Genomic DNA, 24,107 nt, shown 5'->3' on the forward strand with positions numbered 1-24,107 from the left:
TATTGTCTCCTGTGTGGAGCTGACGGGCCGTAGAACAGATGCTCCGCGTTCTTCAGCAGCAGCTTTAATGAGCGGGCTTCAGTCTCACGGCTCTGCTGCGCTGCTGCTCACACACTAAACACACTTTCGCTCATTTTGTTCGCAAGACGCCATTTTTAACGGGAATGACTGGGCAGGCGTTCATCCTCTCCTTCGCTCCCTCGCTCTCTCTCTCTCTGTCTCTCTCTCTCTCTCTCTCTCTCTCACACACACACACACACACACGCACGCGCACAATTTGTCATGCACAGCAGCGCAGTGTGCTGTAGCATTGTGAAAGATTTAGTCTGGAGAAAGAGCTCAGCTTCTGTTGCCAGCTTCTTGTTCTCGAATCAACTGCTGTGATAAACAACAAACAAGTTGCAACATGTAAAGGATGGTGAGCTGACATATTCCTCACTTCAAGTGCGCACACACACACACAAACACACGGCTTGACATGTTACAACGGATGCACAAAAAAAGACTGGAGGCATGTGTTTGTAATTTATTAAATTAAACATGTTTTGTTGAAGATTCTATAGTGTCCATGAATAGATTGTCTTTTGCTCAAAAGTACCTAACAAAACAACACAGTTTAATGTCGCTACAGTGCAACGACAAAAAATGAACCACACCCTCAGCTGTACCGCTTTAAAGCATCACATGCTTAGTGGACAGACTACTGGCCAGCCATTATGCAGATCATGCTGTCAGTAGACTCCATTCTAAGATTGAGTCTTAACTTCACTTATAAATACCGTAAAAAAAACACAGGCTATCTTCAAAAGTTCATTCAAACCACCAGTGCCCATCAGCTATAATGAGGAGGCTCTGCCAGCCCTCTCATGCCTCGTCTCCGGGATCAGCAGGCTCTGATGGCGCCCCCCTGTGGTCAAAGAGAGGAAACACCTCTGTGAGCGTTACTATACACAGCAGCACGGCCCGTGTCCAACATAGAAAGCTTCACAAAGACAGGGCTGCAGCATACTTTGAGCTGAACACAAAGAAGGAGTGTAATAACAGAGAACGAGACTTTGATCAAATACACGTAAATGAGACAGACGATGGTGCAGCTGCTTCTGTTCTGTGCTTATTTTGTGTTCAAATTGTTTTTTAAATGAACAAGAAAGCCGATCAAAACTACTGATGGTTTTCATCAAACAGATATATGTTTTTGTTTATTTTGTCAGTTTACAGGTTTCTACTCAAGGCAGCAGGAATGCATTTCATAAACATCAACTAATAAAACATTTTTTGGATGGATATATTGTAACCGCAACACAAAATAAATTTGAAAGACAACAGACTTTATAGTGCTGGTGAGATGTGGTGTATATATATATATATATATATATATATCATTTTTTAATTTATAGTTATTGTTAGAGTTTTCTTCATCATGGGATTGGAAGTGATAACCTCCTAACGTACTGTTTAAGAATCAGTGTTTTACCGTTGTTCACTGAGCTGAATACACGTTTACATTGGTATAGAAGTTGTAAATGTTGTTTTGATGTTTTCTCTGCTTTTTATTTCTGATGATGTAAGTGGTGTGGAGGAATGGAGTGGAACACTGTTGAATCTCCCGGTGCTTCTTTTGAATTGAAATACATTTTATTACATTTAGGACACCTGGGAAAACTGCGCCATGAAAAGTATTTCTTTATTCAAATTAGTAATAAAATGCATATTTTAATATGCTGTACCTTTTGCAAGTAATGTCGATTTGTCATCTGCAATTTTCTTAGGTTCACTTGTATCCCCGTCTTTTTGTAGGTTTCGGGCTGGATCTTAGACACTGACCTGGATCCATGTGAGGAGCAAACTGGAGCATCCACTTACCCTGAATAAGGTGGTGGTGGGGCATCGTGTTGCCCACTGTGGTGCAGAGCCTCATTGTAGCTGGGTAGAGCTGGAGGGATGAGGAGCCCAGCCAGGGGCACCGACTCTGGGGCTGGACGCCCATCTGCTGCCATCCTCACCGGAACGCTGGACCGGCACACAGAAACAAAACTCAGTAGAATTCAACAAAGCGGTGAAAGTACTGTGTAGCTAATCAGGTCTAAATCAGACATGAACGTGCTCCGTAAAATCGAGTTAATAGGTTTGATTTCCTGTTGTTGGATTGTGGAAATGTTCACCAGATGGTGGTGCTAGAGAGAAGGTTGTGGTTGAACATCAGGATTCCTGACCAACACCGGCTATTATTACAATGCTGTCGTCCAGATCGTTACTTTATGAGTTTTCATTCAAATTGTTTCAAGGGTTCTATTGTGATATGAAAGTGTCATTGATAATATTGTGTGTTTCTCTACAGAGTTAGAGGATTTCTTCAAGGCACAATAAAGAAATTAAATATTGAATACATTCAAGGATGTATGACTACAGAATAGGTTGCATAGCTAATTACATGAGTATAGAATACAATACAATAGAAGAACATGATTTCTGTGACTCCAGTTGAACCAACAAAGTCTCATATGTAAAAATTATTATTTAAGAGACTTTTTTTATTTCGTAATTAATGTTGATCATCCTCACAAGGACCATTCCCTTTGCTGTGAAACGTCCGGCACATCGTAGCGGCTTCTTGTGTCGACAATTGAGATGAAGAGTTTAGGGACTTTGAATTTGGGCTGGTTCCTGTAAGTCTGGTCATTTTCTTCTAGAAAGAGCTGCTTACTGGGAATTGTGGTAGACAGAAGTCCAGGGGGGGGGGGGGGGGGGGGGGGGGGTCACTGAAGCCCTTCGACATCATTATTTGAGGACCATGAATGTCCATACTAGTTTAATGACCAGCTGTGATCAAATGTTGTGGTCTGAGCTAGTGTCTTGATATATCAGTATTGATATTGATTGATAAGAGTGATATTTACAAAATTAAACAATGTAATGTTAATAACACACACATGATAATATTGTGTAAATCCAGCTCATTTCAAATCATTTTAAATACAGTCTACAGCTATGGTGACAGACCCTAGCTCCTCCTAAATACACTCGTATTTTGGGGTTAATGAAGAACAAGCTAAAAATTAATTTGACTGATCGTTAATGTTTTCAGATATTCTATAGATGTCTTGATAATATCATTCCATGGAATTGTTTTGGCCACAATAATTGTGTAGTGACAATCTGATATGGGACCTTGTCTGAGTTTAAGTGCTGGATGTTGTCCACATCCCAACGTTAGCAGCGTTTCTTCATAAGTGTTCCCATCAGAGTGAACTTACTGGGCCGACCTCTGTCCACCTTTGTTCTTGTTTTTGTAGCAGTAGATTCCCAGCACAGTGGCAATAACAGCACACACTAGGACAGCCACGATCCCTGCCCCCAGCCCTGCCGCATCCACTTTGGGAGCATACGCTTCAAAGACAAACAGAAACAACATCAAACTAATGCTTCTTATACAGTTCTCATAGCAGTCAGTCACTCATCACTACAGCAGTGACTTCAGTCATGACTGTCTTCTGCTTTTGTCATCACTGATACAGTATAAACGTGTGACTGCAACAAAGTCCTTCCTTTGTGATGCTCCATGCAGTTTCTGAATAATACACCAGCTGCACTGTGAACTGTTGGTGCAATTTCTGTCCAGTTATAAACTAAAGTTTGCAGCAAAGAATGCACATGTTACAGGTGTATTCTGACTCCACCTTCACAGAGCATTTGATTATAAAGTACAGTCTACTTTCAAAAGGACTGGAGACATTATAAATGACCAAAGATACAGACTGTTGTAGGATTCAGTAGCACCCTAAAAAAAAAAGTGGGCTTTTGGAGCACTATAACAAGGAGTGTATCTTTAACCAAGTAGCTATACTGAATACAATATTAGCAATGCAGAAATTAAAATGATCACAATGTTAATTATAATACTCATATTTGTAATGTTGTGCATGTATTTTCAATGTGAAGACACCACATTCAGCTGGATGAGCCCAATACAACAGACTACAGCAGTGTATCATATTCATCTTTAAAAACATTACCGTTAGTGAGGATATAGTTCTTCCAAAATATTTCCTGAAAATGGAAGCAAAAGAAGACTTAATAAACAAGTGGCAACCACAGGACATTTCAGCCAATGTGAACATGCCTTAAGAGTGATTTCTAAATGATGTTTAGGTAAACATTCTGGGAGTTGTTTGTTGTATGATTAAATGGATACTACATATTTTCTCCACTCTAAAACTGCAAACATAACAATGCAGTGCTAATAACTTAAGCAGGCTGTAAACTCTTAGTGATGATGTCTGGTTTTGTTTTTTTTAAAACTCTTGTCACTGTTCTCACAGCTGTCACACAGAGGTTAACTCAAATGTCAGGTTTCTCCTGATCTGTCTAGGTCCATAGAGCTATAGGATTCTACATCCAAATGAGTGTACTGAGACAGTCACTACCAGCTGGTTGGTGTCGTCCTCGTACACCTCTCTGGCCTCCTCATAGCTGCACCTCTCTTCTATGCACTCCCTCTCCAGATCGTCAGACACCACGACCTCAAAGTCCCAGTTGTTGTAGAGCAGCGAGCGGGACAGGAAGGAGGTCGCTGACTGCTGGTCCACCAGCACTGGACCTCCTGCAGGACGCAGGCAATGTGAACTCACAGAGCATACACTGAGTGACGGCAACAATCACACCTGATACAGAAATATTATGTTTGTGAAAAAACCTTTCCACTGTTTGTCTTTGTGTTGGCCCCCGTGGTCACACAATATGCGTAAACAAGTGACTTTAATGTACATGTCCTCATGTAAGCTAATGAGTTCACACAAATAATGGTTTATCTCTTAACTGTGATACAGTGGTGGGCCGTCAGGGCCTTCAAGGCTGGCCTAAACAGAATCACAAAGTTATAGCTACTTTATAATTTAATAATTTTTCATAAATACACTACATGTATTCTAATTATTTTTCCCATTATCTTATTTTCTCATTGCACAGCTACTGTGTTCCTCAGTTGCTCTGCTTCCAGTGCAGCTTGTTTTAAGTAGAGCTTTTATCCAATCAGATTTCACCTCTGTGTCTCTAGGTAGAAGAGAGGCCCCAGGCCTGCAGACTCACAAGTGAATCCATGTGCAGTTTAAGTGAATGGGGACCATATTAGTGCTGGGCGGTATACCGGTTTTAATTTCCTGTATGATATGAATTTTTCACACATAAACAATTTGTAACACTAATAATTGTAATACATTTAATAAAATTACACCACCGAACTGCATGCTGGGTACAGCTCGCTAGCTAGCTAGCCTGCTAGCGCAACAGTCTGCTAACAGCTGCGAGAGCCTCCGTCGCTACCGTAACGCTACATTAACGAACAGAACAGAGCGATACAGGATGAACAAAGACAGACCGGAGATGCACCGATAGTAAGGGTAACAGTAACGTTAGCGCGAGTGAAACAGTGAAGCCAAAGGGTCACACATCGCTTGAAGAGGCATTTGCTCGAGGCGCTGCATACGACAAGAAAAGCAAGTGGTGGAGCGACATTACGAATGCAATAACGACCCATCTATGCAAGGACACGGTCCCACTACAGACAGTCGAGAAAGACGGGCTCAGAGCAATGATTAAAACACTGGATTCAAGGTATGTCTTACCGGGGAGAAAATACTTCAGCCAAACTGCTATCCCAACAATATACGAACAAACGAGCACACCCTATAGTAAGCAAAGCCTTTATACATGATGACATTAAAATGTTTTTATATTCTATGTACTCCTGACAGTAGAGTAAGTCACTATAAACCTATATAAAAACACAATCACGGAAAAAAAAGTACCGTGATATACCGAGAAACCGGCAGAATCTTAAAAAATACCGTGATACACATTTTTGGTCATACCGCCCAGCACTAGACGATATTGTTGATTGTCATAGTCTTCAACCAATCAGATCTTTAGTTTGACATGTTGGGCTTATTCTTTGACGTGTCAGAGCTGCTAGCTGGCCTACAACTACATCAGCATTACGTGCGGCTCAGTTTTAAGGAGCAGCTCTGCAGTGCTTGCGCTGTGATTGGTCAGTGGGCGAGCATGTGACTATCATGAAACGAAAGTTAACAGCAGAAGCTTAGTCGGAGTAGTGAGAGTTCAAATTGAAAGATATGGAAGAAATTATGACATTTTTTGCATTTTTCTTGGTGTAGATTATTTATTTTTTTACCTAGCTTTGTTTTTTTAACACTCAATGGCTGAAGAAGGAGGAGAAACAGATTTGTGAGTTGGGATTTAACCGTGGGATTAAACTCTTTGTCAACAAAGAAAGGAGGATGGAGTTTGTCTTTAAGTGATCAGCATTTGGTAAGTGAACTGCGTTTGTTTTTTTACATCTAAAATCTGAATGGCCCTCGAGTGTGTAGCAGAATGCGTGTTGCTGCTGTTGTTTTCCCGTTAAGCTAGTTAGCCTAGCCTCCCAGAACACTTGCGGAGCCCCAGCTGTTTTTTGTTCTGTTTTTTTTTGTTCTGGTTCAGAGGTCACACAGACCGTTGTCTCCTACAGGAGCGCAGAAAACATTATATTTCCTACAATTTAAGCTTCTGCATTTTCCAAATGCACTAGTATTCTTCAAACCTATTGTTAGGTTCGTAAGCCTTGTACCGAACGGTTTAATACGAATACGTATAATGTTACAGCCCTAGAAACAAATAATAACCGTAGCTGTGGCGCCATCAGGTGGTGTTTCAGCTGCAGGACAGCAGTGAAGGCCCAGGTATAAAATGCACAGCCGCCACTGCTGTGACGCATGCCTGTGATTTATTTATAGTCCTGTTATCTGTTCGTTTGTGCACTTTATTTTATATTTCACTTTATTTGATATTTTACTTTATTGTATATCTTTCTGTACATTTTAATATGTTTCTACTTTGCACTGTGTTGATTGTTGTTGATTGTTAAATGTTATGTACCTCCCGTCATGTCAAATTCCTTGTATGTTCAACATACCATGGCAATAAATGGTTCTGATTCTAATACCACTGAATGCCACGTTTGAATTATGAGATACAAAGGTCACAGGTGAGTGCACCGTGCCACTGTATGAACTGACCAGCTCTAAGTGAGAAGAGGTGTGATTTACCTGGAGGTCTGGAGAATACAGAGCTGACAGCCAGCTGCAGCAGGGACAGCACAGGGATCCACACCGCCGACAAGGCTGCCATTGAAGGCCAAACTACAAGCACAACGACAAGGAAGAGCCTCTGTGGGAATGAATGCGACGCTTCTGGCCAGAGCCCTGAGCGTGTAGAGGATGAGCCTCCAACACGCACCTGTCCCAGCCTGTCAACGCGGAGCAAAACCAAACGTCTTCTTTTAGAGTTTCAGAAACATGCATGTCCCAATCTTACTCCAAACTGAACTTCTTTACCGTCAGGCTACTGAGGGCTGGGTTGTTTTCGTAGAAACCCGTCACATCACAAACCTGTTGGACAGCATACCTGCTGGAGGGAGGAACCTCCACAAACCTGTCTGTCTCACCGTCTACACTGTCGTTACTTGCTTGTTTCGTCCACCAGCTAAATGGGTGTGCGTGCGTGCGTGTGTGTGTGTCTGTGTGTGTGTGTGTGTGTGTGTTCTCCGTTTTGGTCAAATTATTTTCTGAGCGGTGTCTTTGAACAGCGAATAAGTAAAAACACAACAGACATTAGCAACGGTAAATGGTTTGGGTTACAAACAAATGAAACTGCGGACAGAGTGAAAACACTGGATAAGCCCACGAGAGACCTAAGACAGAAAACTGCGGTCAAGTCAGCGCCTTTTTTTTTTACGGTGCGTGTATATACTATGCATTACGGTACGTGTATACCAGGCATTACGGAGCGTGTATATACTATGCATTACGGTAAAAGCGTGTAAGAACTGACTTCAGAATAAGAGCAAAGTTCCGGTGAACATTCAGTCAATAATAAATAAGTAAACAAATAAATAGGAAATAGTAGATAAAATGATTGATACCTCAAATAATAATTACGGCAAACTGGATTTCTGAAAAAATATAATTCCAATTGTGTGAATATTTAATCAAACTTCTTAAAAAGTAATTTCCAATGACCGATCTGACTTCACAATGACAGTACACCCCCTCAAATTCAGTAAAGACATCAGAATGTCCTGATATTCTGAGTGACACTGATTGTCTTCCATCATTCTGAGGTGAAATTAGTCTGTGACACAGGGCAGCTCATATGAGATATACAGTACATTCACGTTTTGTATGTCATGCACACCCAACACCGTATATACAGTCACTAAAGTATATACTGTGTGTATACACTGATTCCGAACTTGGACACAGTGTACATATGAATTAACACCATCAGCTCCACTGCATTAGTGGACTGGATGTAAAACGTGTAATCTTATTCATGAACCAATATCTGACACAACAACATCCTAATTATGAGCATGACATCTCCTCTGAAGCCCTAAACAATGCTCAAAACGGTGCCAATGTGAGTCATAGAAGACAACAGAGAAATGTTAAGTTGTAAATGTTTTAATGATATAAAAAAAATTTGACTTTTATTTCAATACAAAACTGAATGATGTGAATTGCAGGTTGTAGTATAGATACATATATGAATTCTTATTAAAGGGAAAATAGTAAACAAACTGCCCAAAGCATTAAAAATGACAGACAAGAAGATGGATATTAGTGGACATATACTATGGGAGATTTTATTTTATTTTTCTTAGTGTGCATAATAGTGAGTTAATCTTTCCTTAAGATGTGAAGTGGACTCATGTCTGTGTTTTTTGTTTATCTCACCACCAATACAAGAACACACATCATGTCAACGTCCACCACCACAGGCCCGAGACGTCTGGCCTGAATGTGGCTCCGACACAAACAGCTGGCCATGTCTTTGTGAGTGAAGCTGGGGAGGACTGCTGGCTGCTCATCCCTGTTGCTGCAACAGTGACCTCCAGCAGTGGATTGGGGCTACTGCACAGTTGGGGTGGATCTTACAGAGGTGGCAAGTCTGTTAGTTACACTGCAGTCCAGAGTCCAAATATGACAAATGGGGAAAAAGAACAAACACACCCTGTATACTTGCTACTCTGGGCCCAGTGTTGCTGCTATGCAGAAGAGGGCTAGGCCATCTTTAGGCTCCTGTGAGATTGTAAAGGAGATAATATAGAACTCTCCAATGTGATATGATAGGGAACATAGAAGATTACACACCTTCAAGACAAAAAAACCTCAAGTCAAGGTCCACTTATTAGCTTTTTCCAGAACTTTCAACCTCAAAACACTGCCTTCAATGGTGAATAAAGCTTGCTCAGATGTCATGAAGATGGCTTAGTTGTTATCATGTGAACTCAGCACAAAACTTCAGTCACAGGATAACAGTGTGTGGTGAACAGGGACCCCTAGAAGCCTCCAGAGGGACTGACATCACCATGATGTCACACTACATCAGTGACACAGCAAGAGGCCTGGATGACCCCCCACACACTCACAAAGCGACACATCCCTGTACTGAATGAGTACACAAGTCATCCCTGATTTCAACTGAACCATCGCCACCGAGTCCAACCATCATGCGATGAAGACCATGAGATGCAGTTGAACGCTCTAGAAAAAGCAAACCTGGAGATTATTTTGTATATAGAGTGAACTTTCACCACTTGATTTCTGTGAACAAACATTATTATACATGTATCCCTTATTAAGACACTGATGATGTAGATGTAACACCCACATGAATGGATACAAATAAAAAAAGACATAGTACCAGAATGCAGTCCATCTATCACCAAAACAATGAACATTTGTGTCAAATGAAATGTGCAAATGCAGAAACAAGCTCTGCTGTCATGAATACTGCACTGCCAGGTTGAACATTGACTGCAGCCTTGAATTAGACTCTTTCTCATCCAGCTAGTGGAGGCTGTGCATGGCCGAGTGACCAGGGGTCCTCTACTGAGGTCTGATCAGGCCTGTGTATTCAACATTCTGTCACAACATGGCACCACAAGTGGAAAGATGGGGTTGAGGCACTAAAAGAAATACAGCAGCTTTGGAAATCCTTTCCTAATTGTGCAGCTGGGGGTCTGCTGCCCCCTGCAGGAAGGCATGCAGCATGACAGCACATGATGTCAGGGCTGGTCTTTGGGCGTGCTACATTTCGTGAGCAAGTTGAAATGTTTGACATGTCCATTTTAAAGACATGGTATTGGAAATAATTGTTTGCGTGAGTTTTTTTTCCCACGCAGTCTTAACACAGTCAGCTCTGTGGTGATGATGTCATCATTCACCACAGACGCGGCGTCCTTTCTAACAACAGTTTGGTCCTTTTTATTCCACCTCTCCGGTACACCGGCTACAGTACTTCCTGTTTCTCCTCCAAACTGTTCCTGACACCTCTCCCTTTATATCCTCTGATTAAAATAAATGACTACACTGATTTAAAAGTTGCTTTTGGCAAAAGTGCAAATTAAACCATTTGGAAAGAAAATGATGCACCTTATCGCTCTCTCTCTCTCTCTCTCTCTCTCTCTGTCTGTGTGTCTCTCTGTCTCTCTCGCTCTCTCTGTATCTGTCTCCCCCTCTCTCTCTCTCTCTCTCTCTCTCTGTGTGTCTCTCTCTCTCGGTGTCTGTCTCCCCCCTCTCTCTCTCTCTCTCTCTCTCTCTGTGTGTCTCTCTCTCTCGGTGTCTGTCTCCCCTCTCTCTCTCTCTCTCTCTCTCTTACACAGACACACTCGCACTCCTTTTTGGACAAGCTGCAGAGGGATAAGGATGTGGTGTCCATGGTAACAGTGCTTAGAGGAGGACACAGGGACAGCCCCCCCTTTTCTGTTTCCTTGTGTGATGAGTTGGAGGAGGAGGACTCTCCATCTCCTGAAACCGTCTGTGGATGAAGAAGAGTAGAAACAGAAAGAGAGGAGTGAATCATTCCTGGTCCCGTGTACACGTTACAGTGTCCTGTGATGGACTGCTGGTAACCCAAAGGTCTGACTTGCTTTAATTCAGGTTACGCCCCAAAACACACCAGTGATTGACTAAAGAGTAGCCGCACACTTCCTTTGTTTGTGGTCTGATTAACAGTAAATGCATCACATTCAGTGACCCATGCCTAGTGTCTAAGCTGCTGTAGCTGTTCATTATCTGGTCAAGTGAAGTGAAATAAACAAACACTGTACCTGATAATTTGCACCAGCTCCAAGAAGACTTCATCCACGTTGTAGCGATTCTTGGCTGAAGCCTCCATGTAGTGGATCCTGTTCTCTCTGGCGAACGCCTCAGCGTTCTCCCTGGAGATCTGCAGACAAAGCAAAGATCCTCCACTGTCACCTCGTGCTCATTACACCTTCCACTCACTTCAGTCACGAGCCAGCGGTCCATTACTGTACTGTGAGGAGATCAGCCTTCATGTTAATCTATCAACAGACGCTACTTTCATATTCAGACTCTGTCTGCAACCAGACAAGATTTTGATATCAGAAGTGTTCTGGTTTCCGTTTGTAGTCCGAGTAGTGTTGACCAATCACGTTGGAGCTTTAGTTGAAGGCAGGTAAAGAGTCTGTGTGGAGAGCCAATGAGGAGGAAGACATAGGCCCGGGAACCCACCCGCTACCGTGGTCATGACGATGATTCACATTTGTATTGGTTTTTAATTTAGCTTGTAAACTGGCTACTTCCAAAATGGTACAAGTCTCCTCTCAGCTTCAACTCCAGTCTCACATCTTGAGCTGTAACTGGGACAGAGAACAATGAGACATGCCGTCCATCTACACTGGAACCTGAACGATGGTTCAGTGTGCTTTCATAGGAGGAGGATATTTGTCCGGGCTTTGCTTCCTTCTACAAAAACAAAATAGCTAAATAAAGGGAAAAGATCGATTGGTGTCGGAAATACATTTCCACTTCAATAATAAGATGCATTTGACATTCATTTGTATCGGTCCTTTTTGAGTGTGTTTTGTTTTTCACAGCTGTGTTTGAACTTTGCCATCAAGTGATTGGCTCCTTCTTTAAATGAGGCGTTCATATTAGTTCGTCTAATATCTGAGGTCACCTTTGACCCATAAACCTGAAGTTTCACAAATTCCCATATATTGATATTTCCAAACCCCTGGATGAAAACTGATCAAATTCCCTCTGGAGCATTATCTGTCTACACTCCACTACATTCCAGGAAGCATTGGGAACACGACGTGATCCCTCACAGATCCACGAGGGCCTTACTCACCACTCTGTGCTGCTCCAGGTCCGCCTTGTTTCCGACCAGCACCATGGGGAAGTCGTCTCGGTCCTTGACTCTCAGGATCTGAGTGTGGAATTTCTGGACCTCATGGTAGCTGTCGGGGGGACAGAGGGAAATAATTAGCAATGACAGTATCAACAAACATAGATTCATATGGATTCTTATGGACACAATAATAACCAATCTGCACTCATGTCTTTTAAGCGCAGCAGAAAACATCTGGAGTTATTAGTCATACAACAGAATGTGGTTCCAGTGTTAAAGAGTGTCTGAGTATGTTCATTACAGAAGTCACAACTGTAAACTCTTATAATTCACATATACTGGATGTTACCACTAGAGAACATAAACATTCTGAACACATTGGTCACAGTGCTATGGTCATTTGATTTGTCAGGTCTGTGTGTAGATGAATATCTGTGCTGCTTTTCACATTCATTTATGAATTGCTAACCAAAGAGCATGAATAAGTGACAGACCCTGTTAATACAGCCGACTGCACTAGAGTGCATTTAGCTATGAGACTGCAGAACAGTGCAGAACAGGGGTCGACTCCATCATAAACACCTGTAATATCTAATATCACCTGATACCAGCAGCACTTACCATAGTCTCACATACATGTATTCAGTGTGTGCGCGCTATGTGCGTTTGTTGGAATGGAATGCATGCGTTGTACAGGTGCCCGTGACACCGAGTCCACTTCCTGTCCCTGTCTAAATAACAGGTGGACAAGAGTCCTCACGTCAGTGTCACTTCCTCTGTAGCACCAGACAGACGGTGAGTGGCAGCATCACTCTGCTACACCGACTGACCATTCTGAGGTTCTGATAATGCTTCAAGCATCCATCTGTTAGGAAGCTCCACACACACTCTCACACACACACACACACACACACACACACATTACCTGCCCCGGTCGTTGAGTGCAAACACCAATAAGAAGCCTTCTCCTGAGCGCATGTACTGCTCCCTCATCGCTCCAAACTCCTCTTGACCTGCTGTGTCCAAGACTGAAACACACACACACACACAGGTTAAATACTCAACACAGCATTGCAACAACAGCCAGAGCGTGCTGCATGTTATATGATCCATGTCTATGGGTGGGCTCAGTTCTAAGAATGTTGGGAGTGAGAGCACAGTAATCCTCTCTTGTTGCATCATTAGCATCATGCTACAGAGCTTAGCATCTCTGAAGACCTGTCAGAAACACACAAGGTGCTTTCACAACACTCACTGCTGCTCTGTGGGTATTTCCACAATCTGCTTCTAAAAACAGATTCTGTCCACTGCACCACCACATTCTTCTTGAAGGACGATTGCCTGAATTGACATATGCCCTTGCTTATATTGGAAACACAACAATGGAAAGAAACATTGATAATAAAACCTTTACATTTTGGTTCGCGGATTACAATGTAAATAGGAAACAGAGTCACAACTTGTTAAAATAAGTTATAAATATTTGATTTTCATCCAGATAGATAGAGGAATCTAAAGTGTTTTTAACAACCTTTCGTTTGTTAGACCTCCAGACAAACGATGGCTCAGCTGTGTGACTCAAGCGTGAGGCTACATGAGACTGAAGAGGCACAAAGTGGGTCCGAGGAAGCCCATGATCCAGTAGAGAGCTCTGACAGAGCCGGTAACTAGTCATGATATGCTGGTCCCACCCTCAACACCACCCACAGCACACACTGAAACATCTGTGTACACAAACACTAAAGTATATAACAAGTGCTCCCAACGTCAAATCAAATATACGGGCCTTTAGATAGGATGACGTCCGACTACTTCTGTTCACCCAACAAGCTTCAATTTCTGCCAAACTGTACCATCTGATCTCCAGTGATGTTTCAGGGTGGCAATATAAATCTACAGTGCTGTAAAGCAGTTCATCTGTTTACGTCTGATGATTCACATATCACTGTGTGGTGAAACAGCAGTGTGACCCAACACACTGCAGTCTGGCGCTGTGCAGTAACACTGGCCAAGTACAAGTCCTAACAAGGGAATGAAACATCCAGAGAGCAAACACACTGTCATCTCACATCGCCGTGCAACACACCCTCTGCTTTCAGACAAACAGTGAGCACAATGAATTCATATCCGGTGTGACGGAGCCTTACTGTCCAGCCTGGTCTCCTTTCCATCCACAGTGCAGATCTTGGTGTAGGAGTCTTCGATGGTGGGGTCGTAGTCCGACACAAAGTAGGACTGTGGGACACAATCAATGTTTAGACAAACTGCTGCTGAGGGCACAGCTCACACAGTAGATGATATTCCTTCAATACAGTGTCTCCCAACAAACACCTGGCTCCATCTGGAGCGTCCGTCAGCGAGCGGCCATTTGTTACTACTAATGGTTGGAAAAAGATGCTGTCCATGCATTCAGTAGTGCTACACATATGACTATTCCAGTAAAGAGATTTGTTTCTGTAACCAGAAATAGGACATTTACAATAGGACAAATAGGACAAGTACAATTACTCAAGTCATGGAAGGGCAATTAAGTACACTTTTGAGCAACTTGTCCTTTACCGGAGTATTTCTATCTCAACTCCACTACATTTACCTGACGGCTACGGTTACTAGAGACTCTACAGGTGTTACACACAGTGTGGTATTGTTACGATCTGAATACTACTTCCACTTCTGCATGTACTAGAACGACAGTTTACTGGAGTTTCCAAAACAGAGTTGTACCTGAAGCTTCCTATGTAACTTATGTTAATGTTGGCTTGTGTTAGCTTGTGTTAGCTTGTGTTAGCTTGCAGCTGCCACAGTCACTGGGTAACAGTGGCTTTCTGAACAATGGCGCCACATGTATAAATGTAGCCCGCAGCAACATAAAGTAGGACATGTGAAGTCAGTTTACCAAAACCTAAAGTAATACTGAGATGGTCCTTAAACTGAACCCACATGGTCAGCTGGGTAGTTAGCCAACAGCAATGTGTTGCTGCTGAAAAACAGCTCACACATTAGAACTCAACGCTGTGGTCATCAGGTCATAACTCAGCACATAAAGACACGGCACACAGCTGTGTGGAGGCAATGCCACCAGCCAATCACACATGAGGGAAATCTGTGATCTGTTTTTTAACATTCAAGTGCGAAGTGAGAGATTTGACATGTGTTGAGCAGCAGGTTCAGCTGTTCTGAGAACAGTTAAAGGCAATGAACATCATGCTGCACTGTTACTGTGTAGTTACACACATGCAGCATAACTGCAAAGCCCATATGATGTTCACTGTGATGAGCAAGTTTCAAGGAGCTTTTCAGATGAATAATGTAAATAGGAAGCAGTGTTCAACATCTAACATGCTGTTAAATAGAGCAGAGATGGAGGGATGGCATGCTGCTGCTCCCTGTTTGAGAGGCTGTATAAATCACTTACCACTACTTCATAGATCAGTAATAACCAATAATCAGGTTAAGATAAATCCTCCGCACACTTTGCGTTGCCTTTTGAGCTCTTTGGTTCATCAGGACAACCGTGTGACCTCTCACCTTATTTATTAATCAATGTTCAATTCAAGACTGGATCGTTGTGATCGATACTTCATGTTCCTACAGTACGACCTGATCACTGTGGCTCCTGTGGACATTAACGTGACTATTACTGAATCACCAGCCGGGGAGTTTTCATAACCCTCTCATGAACAGCCAGTGATGTATAGAGCGTCAGTGAGTGATCTATACGATAATAAAGTCATACAACTGTGGCTCTGGAGTACAGTAATAACACAGTAATAACACAGATGTAGTAGAGAGGCCGTACATGGATGAACTGGAGTACAGTAATAACACAATAATAACACAGGTGTAGTAGAGAGACCGTACCTGGATGAACTGTAGAACAGTAATAACACAGTAATAACACAGGTGTAGTAGAGAGACCGTACCTGGATGAACTATAGAACAGTAATAACACAGTAATAACACAAGTGTAGTAGAGAGACCGTACCTGGATGAACTGGATGGTCAATGCGCTCTTCCCCACCCCTCCTCCTCCCACCACCACCAGTTTGAATCGTTCCTCTTCTCCACTCATACTGGTTTGGGACTGGGATTCTTACGTATCAAAAACCTCCCAGGGCCTGAGCTAAAGCCAACCCGAGCCTCGACAAAAGCCAAAGTAAAGTAGTCAAGCAGATCCGCCGGTTAACGTCGATGTTAGCAGAAGACACCAGCACGGACGATTTGATCGGTGCAGCTTCAAACGGAAACTTTACTCATATTTTCTACAACGAGATCTTCGACACACAACCAGACCTGACGACCAAAGTCCCGCCGGAGCTCCGCTGTCCATCCGCCAAAGCAACAAGTAAAGAGTCCAGCAGCAGCGCGTGTCTCTGGGGCTTCTCTTCTTTCTGCTCTCTTCTCCTCGGCCTCCGGGCAGCTTGTGGGGGCGGAACTGCTTCCTCTTTTCTTTTTCCTCAAGAAACTACAGCAGCTCGCGCACTAATGTTTTAGCTCTAGACACACAGACACACACACACACACGCACACACACAAACACACACACAGGTCGATGTATCGGTGTGTCACAAAAGACACGATGGAGCGCCAACGTTACACACACTTCAGCTTTCTCTCATTAATACTGAAACCGAGCAGAACCAATTCCACTTTCATGTGTCCGTGTCCTTATTTGGTCATCTGGAGGGGCCTACCGTTACCTTCCGTGACATCATGTAAAACCTACTGGCCCGCGCACGATGTAAAAGCAGCACGAGGTTGGAAGTATTTCACTGCACTTGTGGTTATCAATAATTATATTTCGTTTGTTATTAAACAGACGTTACGTCGTTGATTTACAATAAGAACAAAGTTCACAACAGTCGGTTAACAAGACGCCAACTTATTCATGGTGAACTTAAAATGGATTCTTCTGATCATCTCCAATCCCTCTCGAGCACGACGCCATTGTGTTTCAGTCCACATGTGGAATGCTGTGGAATGTGAGCCCTCAGGCAGCAGCACATACCTCACCTTTCCACGTGGACACGTGACCCACACAATCTAATCCAGTCCCAGTTCACCTGGAGCCCATAAATCAGAAGGCACAGTGAGAGCCACATCCCATAAATACACAATACAAACAATACATTTCATTACTAAATGAATGGTGCCATTCTGATCAATATTGATACTTCACTTTTTGACACATTGTGATGAAACGTGTGTTTTCTAATGGCTGATAATAAAAATAAGAGTTTAATACACTGTATGAGAAAGTATTACCAAATATTCACATCCAACATTTTCATTTTTAGTTGTAAATACCAGCTGCCATTGAGGAATCTGTTTAGCACAGAATCATGTTACTGCCTCATTAACCTGCTGTCGTGCCTTCTGCCCTCCAATACAACCCTAAAACATGGGAATCACTTTCATTCATAAATGAAATAAGATCCTCAAAAATGAAATTCACAGACAAACCTGCATCTGCACAGAGCCTGTTAAACTACTGAACAAAGCATTTAACCTAAATGCTGACCCCTGGTGTACATTATCCCTCTGCTGCAATATCATCTGGGTTATTGGTTTACGTCATTGTCATCAGATTCAACTTAACACCAGTTCATTCAGGAACATGTACAATGTATGCACAATATCAGCTACAATAATGGAGGGTACTACACTAGACACAGGAACCCTTCTTCCAGGGCCACACGATGGAGGTAATGAAGGAGGATCCGCCATCAGGCCCTCACTGCAGGTGCCGTCGTGCTTTAGTGGTACATATCCCCAAACACACTCTCAATGAAATGAGTAAGAACCACTCACAGTAAGTGTGGCGCTGATGGGCCCTTGGGGTTTTACAGTTACTCATTTTGATAACACGCCCCTTGATTAGTGTCTAAAATACTGAATTACACACATTTTACAGAGATGGACCACCGTGCTTTTAACAGGCATTAGGCCCGTTATAGAGCTATTTGAAGACTGAAAATACATCTCTTACCTAGCTCAAATATTAGCATTACTACACTTGCTACAACTACTTCATTATTTTGCACTAGCGATTTAATAGCGAAGTATAAATCAAAGTTAAGATCTAAACTGATGAATGGTTGGTTATCTAGTTCTGGTAAGCAGGCCTTGTTCAGATGTGTTTTATCATATGAAGAAGCGGACATCGTCTCCATGAGATATAATCAATGAGCATCTTTTCCCATATTAGTAGCAGATCACGACTTACAATTCTTCACAGTGGTTTTCATGACAATGGTTAGGACAATGATCATGATTGTAATACACAGAGACGGAGACCATGGGATGGAGCAGCTCAGTCTTTGAGAGGAATGCTTGATTGTGTTCCACCAGAAGAAAGCAAAACATTTAGAAGGGAAATATTGAGAGAAATGCAACTGTCAGAGAAGATAATGTCCTAATGTGGCCTCCTGTGCACCAAGTATTTGTTTAAGCTGTTAAATACTGGGGTTATCAGAGTGATGAGACCTAAAGAACAGATGACAATGTTGAGAAGCGCCACTCAAAACCACACTGAGGAAAAAAAGCAATAAGACACGGTTGAAATGTCACCTTTAATAATCAGTAAATACATCTTGAACCATTGTGCGAGAAATCTTAATAAATAACGTAATCTTACAAATGTCCAGATAAGCTGACAACTGTCAATGTGTAATAAACAAGATGCATTTGTGTGGAGGTTTATTGTGTATTGTAAGTATAGTTCTTAAATTCAGCTCTGCAAGACATAATTGAATAAATACATCAATAGAAGACCTCTCCTGTATGTATGACCCACATAGTGTGGTTTATTTCAATTTGACAAACATGCACAGACACAAACAGGCACAAGCAGCCCTCCTTCATTCCAGCTCCCTCAGCACCTGTACGGCAGTGCCGGGTGGACAAACACCCCTCCCAGCAGCACCCTCTCCCCCCAGCCCAGCAGCTTGTTGAGGGTGATGCTGAAGGGTGACAGCGGGCCCTGCTCCTTCACCTCTGCTGTGCTGCACTTGCTGTGGGGGGGGCTCTGCTCCCGGCGGGTGTCCTCTGTCTGCCTGTGGCAGCCGGTGTTACTCTGTGTCTTTGCCTCAGGCTTTTCTCCCGTCTCCCTACTGTGGGCGGTTTTGGGCGTGGCCGTGCCTCTTGCTCGCTGCCTGCTGCTTGCTAAGGAGGGAGGGCAGATTTCCACAGGGGTCAAAAAGAGGGTGAGGCTTTTTCGTTTGTCTAACAGAGAAGCAGAGCCTGCTGGGAGGTGCAGTTGAACGGGCTTTGCTGCTGGTCTGACCGGCTCACGGGGGCTTGAAGCTGGAACCTCACATGGCATGTGGACTTGCTTCTGGATTTGATTAAGAGTCAAATGAAGAGTCTGAAGTTTCCCTGAAAGCTGCTGGTTCCCATTCCCATCTAAATGTGAGTGTCTCTGCTGTGTTGTGTAGGAATTCTCTCTCTGTGTCTGCTTGATCTCTGCCGAGTCACCGGTCACACTGTCGGCCCGAGTATTCAAGTTGCGACTGATGTGCGCTTGGTTAACGCCGTCGTTGATGGATGGCAGATGATTGTCCAGCTGCTGCACGAGGAGGTCGCCACCAGAGGCCTTCTGGCTCAGAGTGCCCTGGAAGTGCTGCAGCTGACCCAGGAAGTTGAAGTTTGGGGAAATAGAGGGCCGGCGCTCTTTCACAAACCTTACAAGGGGGACAGACAGGATGTGGGTTAGGGCTAGTCTTCAACAGCTCACACAGCTCTGGTTGGTGTTCCACACTTTGACATGACACAAACAAATAGACAGAACAATTACAACCACACTATGCAACATGAAGAAACGAAAAACAGGTAATGACACTTGTTTTAAGTTGAGTGGAATAGGTATATTGGTGTTGCCAAGTGTTGGTATTCTTTGTTATCTAAACTGATGAATGGTTGGTTATCTTGTTTTGGTAAGCAGGCCTTGTTCAGATGTGTTTTATTATATGAAGAAGCGGACATCGTCTCCATGAGATATAATCAATGAGCATCTTTTCCCATATTGGTAGCAGATCTTGACTTCCAATTCTTCACAGTGGTTTTCATGACACTGGACAATATGTGTTAGGTGTGTGTTAGGACAATGATGATGATTGTAATACACAGAGACGGAGACAATGGGATGGAGCAGCTCAGTCTTTGAGAGGAATGCACTGAACATACTGGTGAGTCACTTTATCCCATTTTGTACATACTTTGTTGTGTGAGAGGTGAATTCTAAGTAGATGGTCATCTCCAACTGGCAAAGTGTATTGGTATCTTATTTATTTTGGCGGTAGGATTTTACCATATTGGAGTGTATTTGCATGGAGAATGAGTTGTGTTGATGTTTTTATAACTCTCCACCAAACTGCCAAATGTGCTACTATTTAAAGCAGGCGTGGTTTTTGATAGCGTGAATGCTCGAGTCAGAAACAGAAAGTTGAACTGAACTGAACTACCGGGTTGAGGTTTTGGCAAACAACACAAGCAAGTGGTTCAATGAATATCGGAATTTGAATCTTGATGTCATGACTGTGGCCAAAGAAGATGTAAATAAAGTCATAGTCCATAGTGACAGAGAGTTGAAACTGAAAACAACTGTCGGTGAAAAAAAACGTCCGTCTAAAAGTAAACTGACAGTGAAAAGAAGAGTGACATAAAGAAAGAAATCTGATGATTGTTATTTAAAAACATCAGAATATAAACAATTATTTTGATTGCCTGCGTTTTGTTTTTCAGAGCCAATGATTCCTTTTTCAGTTCAGGTTCTGTTTTCAGCAAAAGAAAAGTTTCAATGCCTGTATTATGTACCGGTACAGGTATGAAGCCGTACCTGTAGGCGTGGTCCAGGTCCATTCCCAGTCTGTACATGATGTAGGCTACAGCCAGAGCCGGGGAGCGAGAGATTCCTGCTGCACAGTGAACCAGCACGGAGTCACCAGAGGACATGGCTGCATCTGAGCACACAGAGACAGAGTCCAACCGCACAGTGAGACACAAGCAGCAGTTAACCATTATTCAAATGCACCGGTTACATCAATATCATCCATTTTCTATATGTGTGTATACAAGTTCTGTGGGGAAACTGGACTCTTATTTATATTGGAAATATATGTATTAGAAATTGGAGGAAATCAGCTCGTTAAGATGGTGGCTGTTTTTGCCGAATGCTGTGATGCTGTAGGAGGGTGTGTGAGGGTGAGTGAGAGTGCTGACCGATGAAGTGCAGAGCCTGTGGGATCCAGGGCAGCAGGTCGTCCCACAGGGAGTCATCGATGGGGATGCGAAGGTATCTGGAGTGAGGCAGAAAGGATGGCTGGGGGCTGCAGCGACTCACACTCAGCACATAGGAGATACCCAGAGAGGCCAGCCGGTCCTACACACACACACACACACACACACACACACAGACACACACACACACACACCATAGAGTTTCCATGAAAAAGAAAGCAGACTATATGTTCTCTCTGTGGAGTGTCCAGCCTTATTTAGGATGGATGTCTCGTGATAGAAAGTGCTCTTTACAGTCAGTCTACTGTCATGGTCATAGTTCAGAAAGACACTTTATATTCCTCAATGGTGAAACGTTCAGAAGAAGATACTGTACATGTTACTCCATCACTCAGATGTAGTAGAAGCAGATGTTATATCAGGATCAGTGTCTAAAATGAAAATTCAACTTTCCTGTATAAAGAAGTTGCACCTCGTTTTACACATGCGTGCGCATCCGTAATAATCATACAATAACATCATAATATGCTGCATGCTGCTCGATACAACTATAATTAAAGTAAAACTTGGAATGCTGTATGCTTACATAGAATTGATACCTCTACGTGTAACGGATGTGGAGGACGTCTCACCTGCGTCACGTCGCTCTCCGCTCCGAGGTAGAGCCGCGGGAGGATAACGGACAGAGGCCGCTCCGCCTCGGTCTCCCGGGACCAGACCATGTCTGCAGCACAACACACGCTACGTTTAATACATTTACAACCTGGAGACTTTTGTGATGACATAATACCATGTTTGATCTGTTCTATGAGGAGGCAGTGAAAAGAGTGACTGTTAACATCTGGAGCTACTTTTCCTGATGTCAGCAGAGAGAATATGCAGATTAATATGCAGCGACTCTTTTCTTCTCACGCACAGCGGCGATGCTACTTGTTTCATATTACTCACTGTGTCCCTGTTTCAAATCGCCGACACGTTCTTTTCTTGTAGCAGAAGCCCGGAGCAGGTCTCGGTCAGCGGTCTGCTTTCTCTCGGTCCACCGCTGATGTGCTCTGTTGCTGCAGCCTCCTCCGTCCTCACTCTGCTGCCACAAACTGGCTTCTAAACGATGAGCTCATCCTCTTTCCAACAATAGATCTAGGACTGGATGATGTCATCTTTAGCCAATCAGCGCCTTGCCTAGACTTCCACACGCGCAGACGCATCTCCGCTGTATCAGCGCGCCGCTCAGCAGAGGTGGAGAAGAAGCAGCCCCGTCAGCCTCCAGCCGAGAGTGGAGCTCACCGACAGCTGCTCATCACCGCCACCCAACATTCATGTGCACGTTATGCAAGACCTCATGAACGGCAGCGTGCATGTCCGCGCGCTTGCACCACTGATCACCTGATCATCTCAAGCAGTAAAGAGAATATTACAATGAATGATCCACACCACAACCTGAGAGGAGGGTCAAATCACCACCAAGCATGTGAACATGAATGTTGACGACAGCACTGCGATCTAACCGGGAAAAGAAGAATACTAATATGGGAGCAGCAGAGCCTAATGTAGCCTGTAAAAAAGAATTGAGTTCAATTATATATACCTTCTTTATTTCATTTTGGTGTTTGAGTTTGCATCATTTTGGATTGGTGTCTCCAGCATGAACCTAGTAAAATGTGTGTTCAACAACATCCCTGTATTATTACATTGCTGGGTGTTTGTATTGCTGTTTAAACCAAAGAGCATGCTGCAGACCTCTGTGGTAAACTAAAGGTATAGTTTGAGTCCAGTGTTGAACAGCACAGGGAAATACTGCTAATGCTAAAGCTACACAGTGGGCAGTACATGCTCGTCCTCTTTCTTTCCCCTCATCTTCCTCATCTTCTCCTTATCTCTACCCTTCCCAGGCACAATTATTGATTTAATATTTGTCGAGGTCTAGTTGGTCATTGCTAAGGTATGGGCAGAGTAATCTCTCTATATGCATTCATAGCATCATCAGATATTTATAGGTGCATCTCAATGAATTACAATATCATCGAAAAGTTAATTTATTTCAGTAATTCAATTAAAAAAGTGGAACTCGTATATTATATAGATTCATTACACAGGGTGATATATTTCAAGCATTTATTTCTTTTAATTTTGATGATTATGGTTTACAGCTAATGAAAACCCATAATTCAGTATCTCAGAAAATTAGAATATTGTGAATAAATTCAATATTGTAGACTCATTGACGCCCTCCACAAGGACGGGAAGCCGCACAAGGTCATTGCTAAAGAAGCTGGCTGTTCACAGAGTGCTGTATCCAAGCATGTTAATGGACAGTTGAGTGGAAGGAAAGTGTGGTAGAAAAAGGTGCACAAGCAACAGGGACAACCGCAGCCTTGTGAGGATTGTGAAGCAAAGCCCATTCAAGACTGTGGGGGAGATTCACAAGGAGTGGACTGCGGCTGGAGTCAGTGCTTCAAGAGCCGCGACACACAGACGTACCAGGACATGGGCTACTACTGTCTCATTCCTCGGGTCAAGCCACTCCTGAACCAGAGACGTCAACAGCTTAGCTGGGCTAAGTTACCCAGGGCTAAGTTACCCGGGCTAAGTTACTAAGGAGAAAGAGACTAAGGAGAAAAAGGACTGTTGCTCAGTGGTCCAAAGTCCTCTTTTCA

The 24,107-nt window shown here is 43.1% G+C and overlaps 3 protein-coding genes across 3 annotated transcripts; all 3 read right to left on the bottom strand.

The window, feature by feature from the left end:
- Positions 1 to 510: 510 nt before the first annotated feature.
- prrg2 (proline rich Gla (G-carboxyglutamic acid) 2) lies at positions 511 to 7,425 on the bottom strand. Its single transcript, XM_079177113.1, has 6 exons — positions 7,101 to 7,425; positions 4,425 to 4,600; positions 4,014 to 4,047; positions 3,255 to 3,387; positions 1,864 to 2,010; positions 511 to 907 (listed from the first exon to the last, which is right to left on the bottom strand). Exons 1-6 carry the CDS (start codon positions 7,180 to 7,182, stop codon positions 865 to 867), a joined length of 615 nt encoding a protein of 204 aa, XP_079033239.1. The 5' UTR covers positions 7,183 to 7,425; the 3' UTR covers positions 511 to 864.
- Positions 7,426 to 8,506: 1,081 nt separating this feature from the next.
- Positions 8,507 to 16,805, bottom strand: rras (RAS related). The gene is made up of 6 exons (XM_079177753.1): positions 16,202 to 16,805; positions 14,364 to 14,451; positions 13,142 to 13,244; positions 12,217 to 12,325; positions 11,168 to 11,286; positions 8,507 to 10,875 (listed from the first exon to the last, which is right to left on the bottom strand). The coding sequence occupies exons 1-6, from the start codon at positions 16,286 to 16,288 to the stop codon at positions 10,788 to 10,790; spliced, it is 594 nt and encodes a 197-aa protein (XP_079033879.1). The 5' UTR covers positions 16,289 to 16,805; the 3' UTR covers positions 8,507 to 10,787.
- Positions 16,806 to 18,775: 1,970 nt separating this feature from the next.
- LOC306710052 (uncharacterized protein) lies at positions 18,776 to 22,523 on the bottom strand. The gene is made up of 5 exons (XM_079178427.1): positions 22,402 to 22,523; positions 22,086 to 22,177; positions 21,436 to 21,595; positions 21,053 to 21,176; positions 18,776 to 19,898 (listed from the first exon to the last, which is right to left on the bottom strand). The coding sequence occupies exons 2-5, from the start codon at positions 22,173 to 22,175 to the stop codon at positions 19,091 to 19,093; spliced, it is 1,182 nt and encodes a 393-aa protein (XP_079034553.1). The 5' UTR covers positions 22,176 to 22,177; positions 22,402 to 22,523; the 3' UTR covers positions 18,776 to 19,090.
- Positions 22,524 to 24,107: the final 1,584 nt, after the last annotated feature.

The sequence above is a fragment of the Pholis gunnellus genome, assembly GCF_910591455.1.
Source record: "Pholis gunnellus genome assembly, chromosome: 17".
NCBI classification, from domain to species: Eukaryota; Metazoa; Chordata; class Actinopteri; order Perciformes; family Pholidae; genus Pholis; species Pholis gunnellus.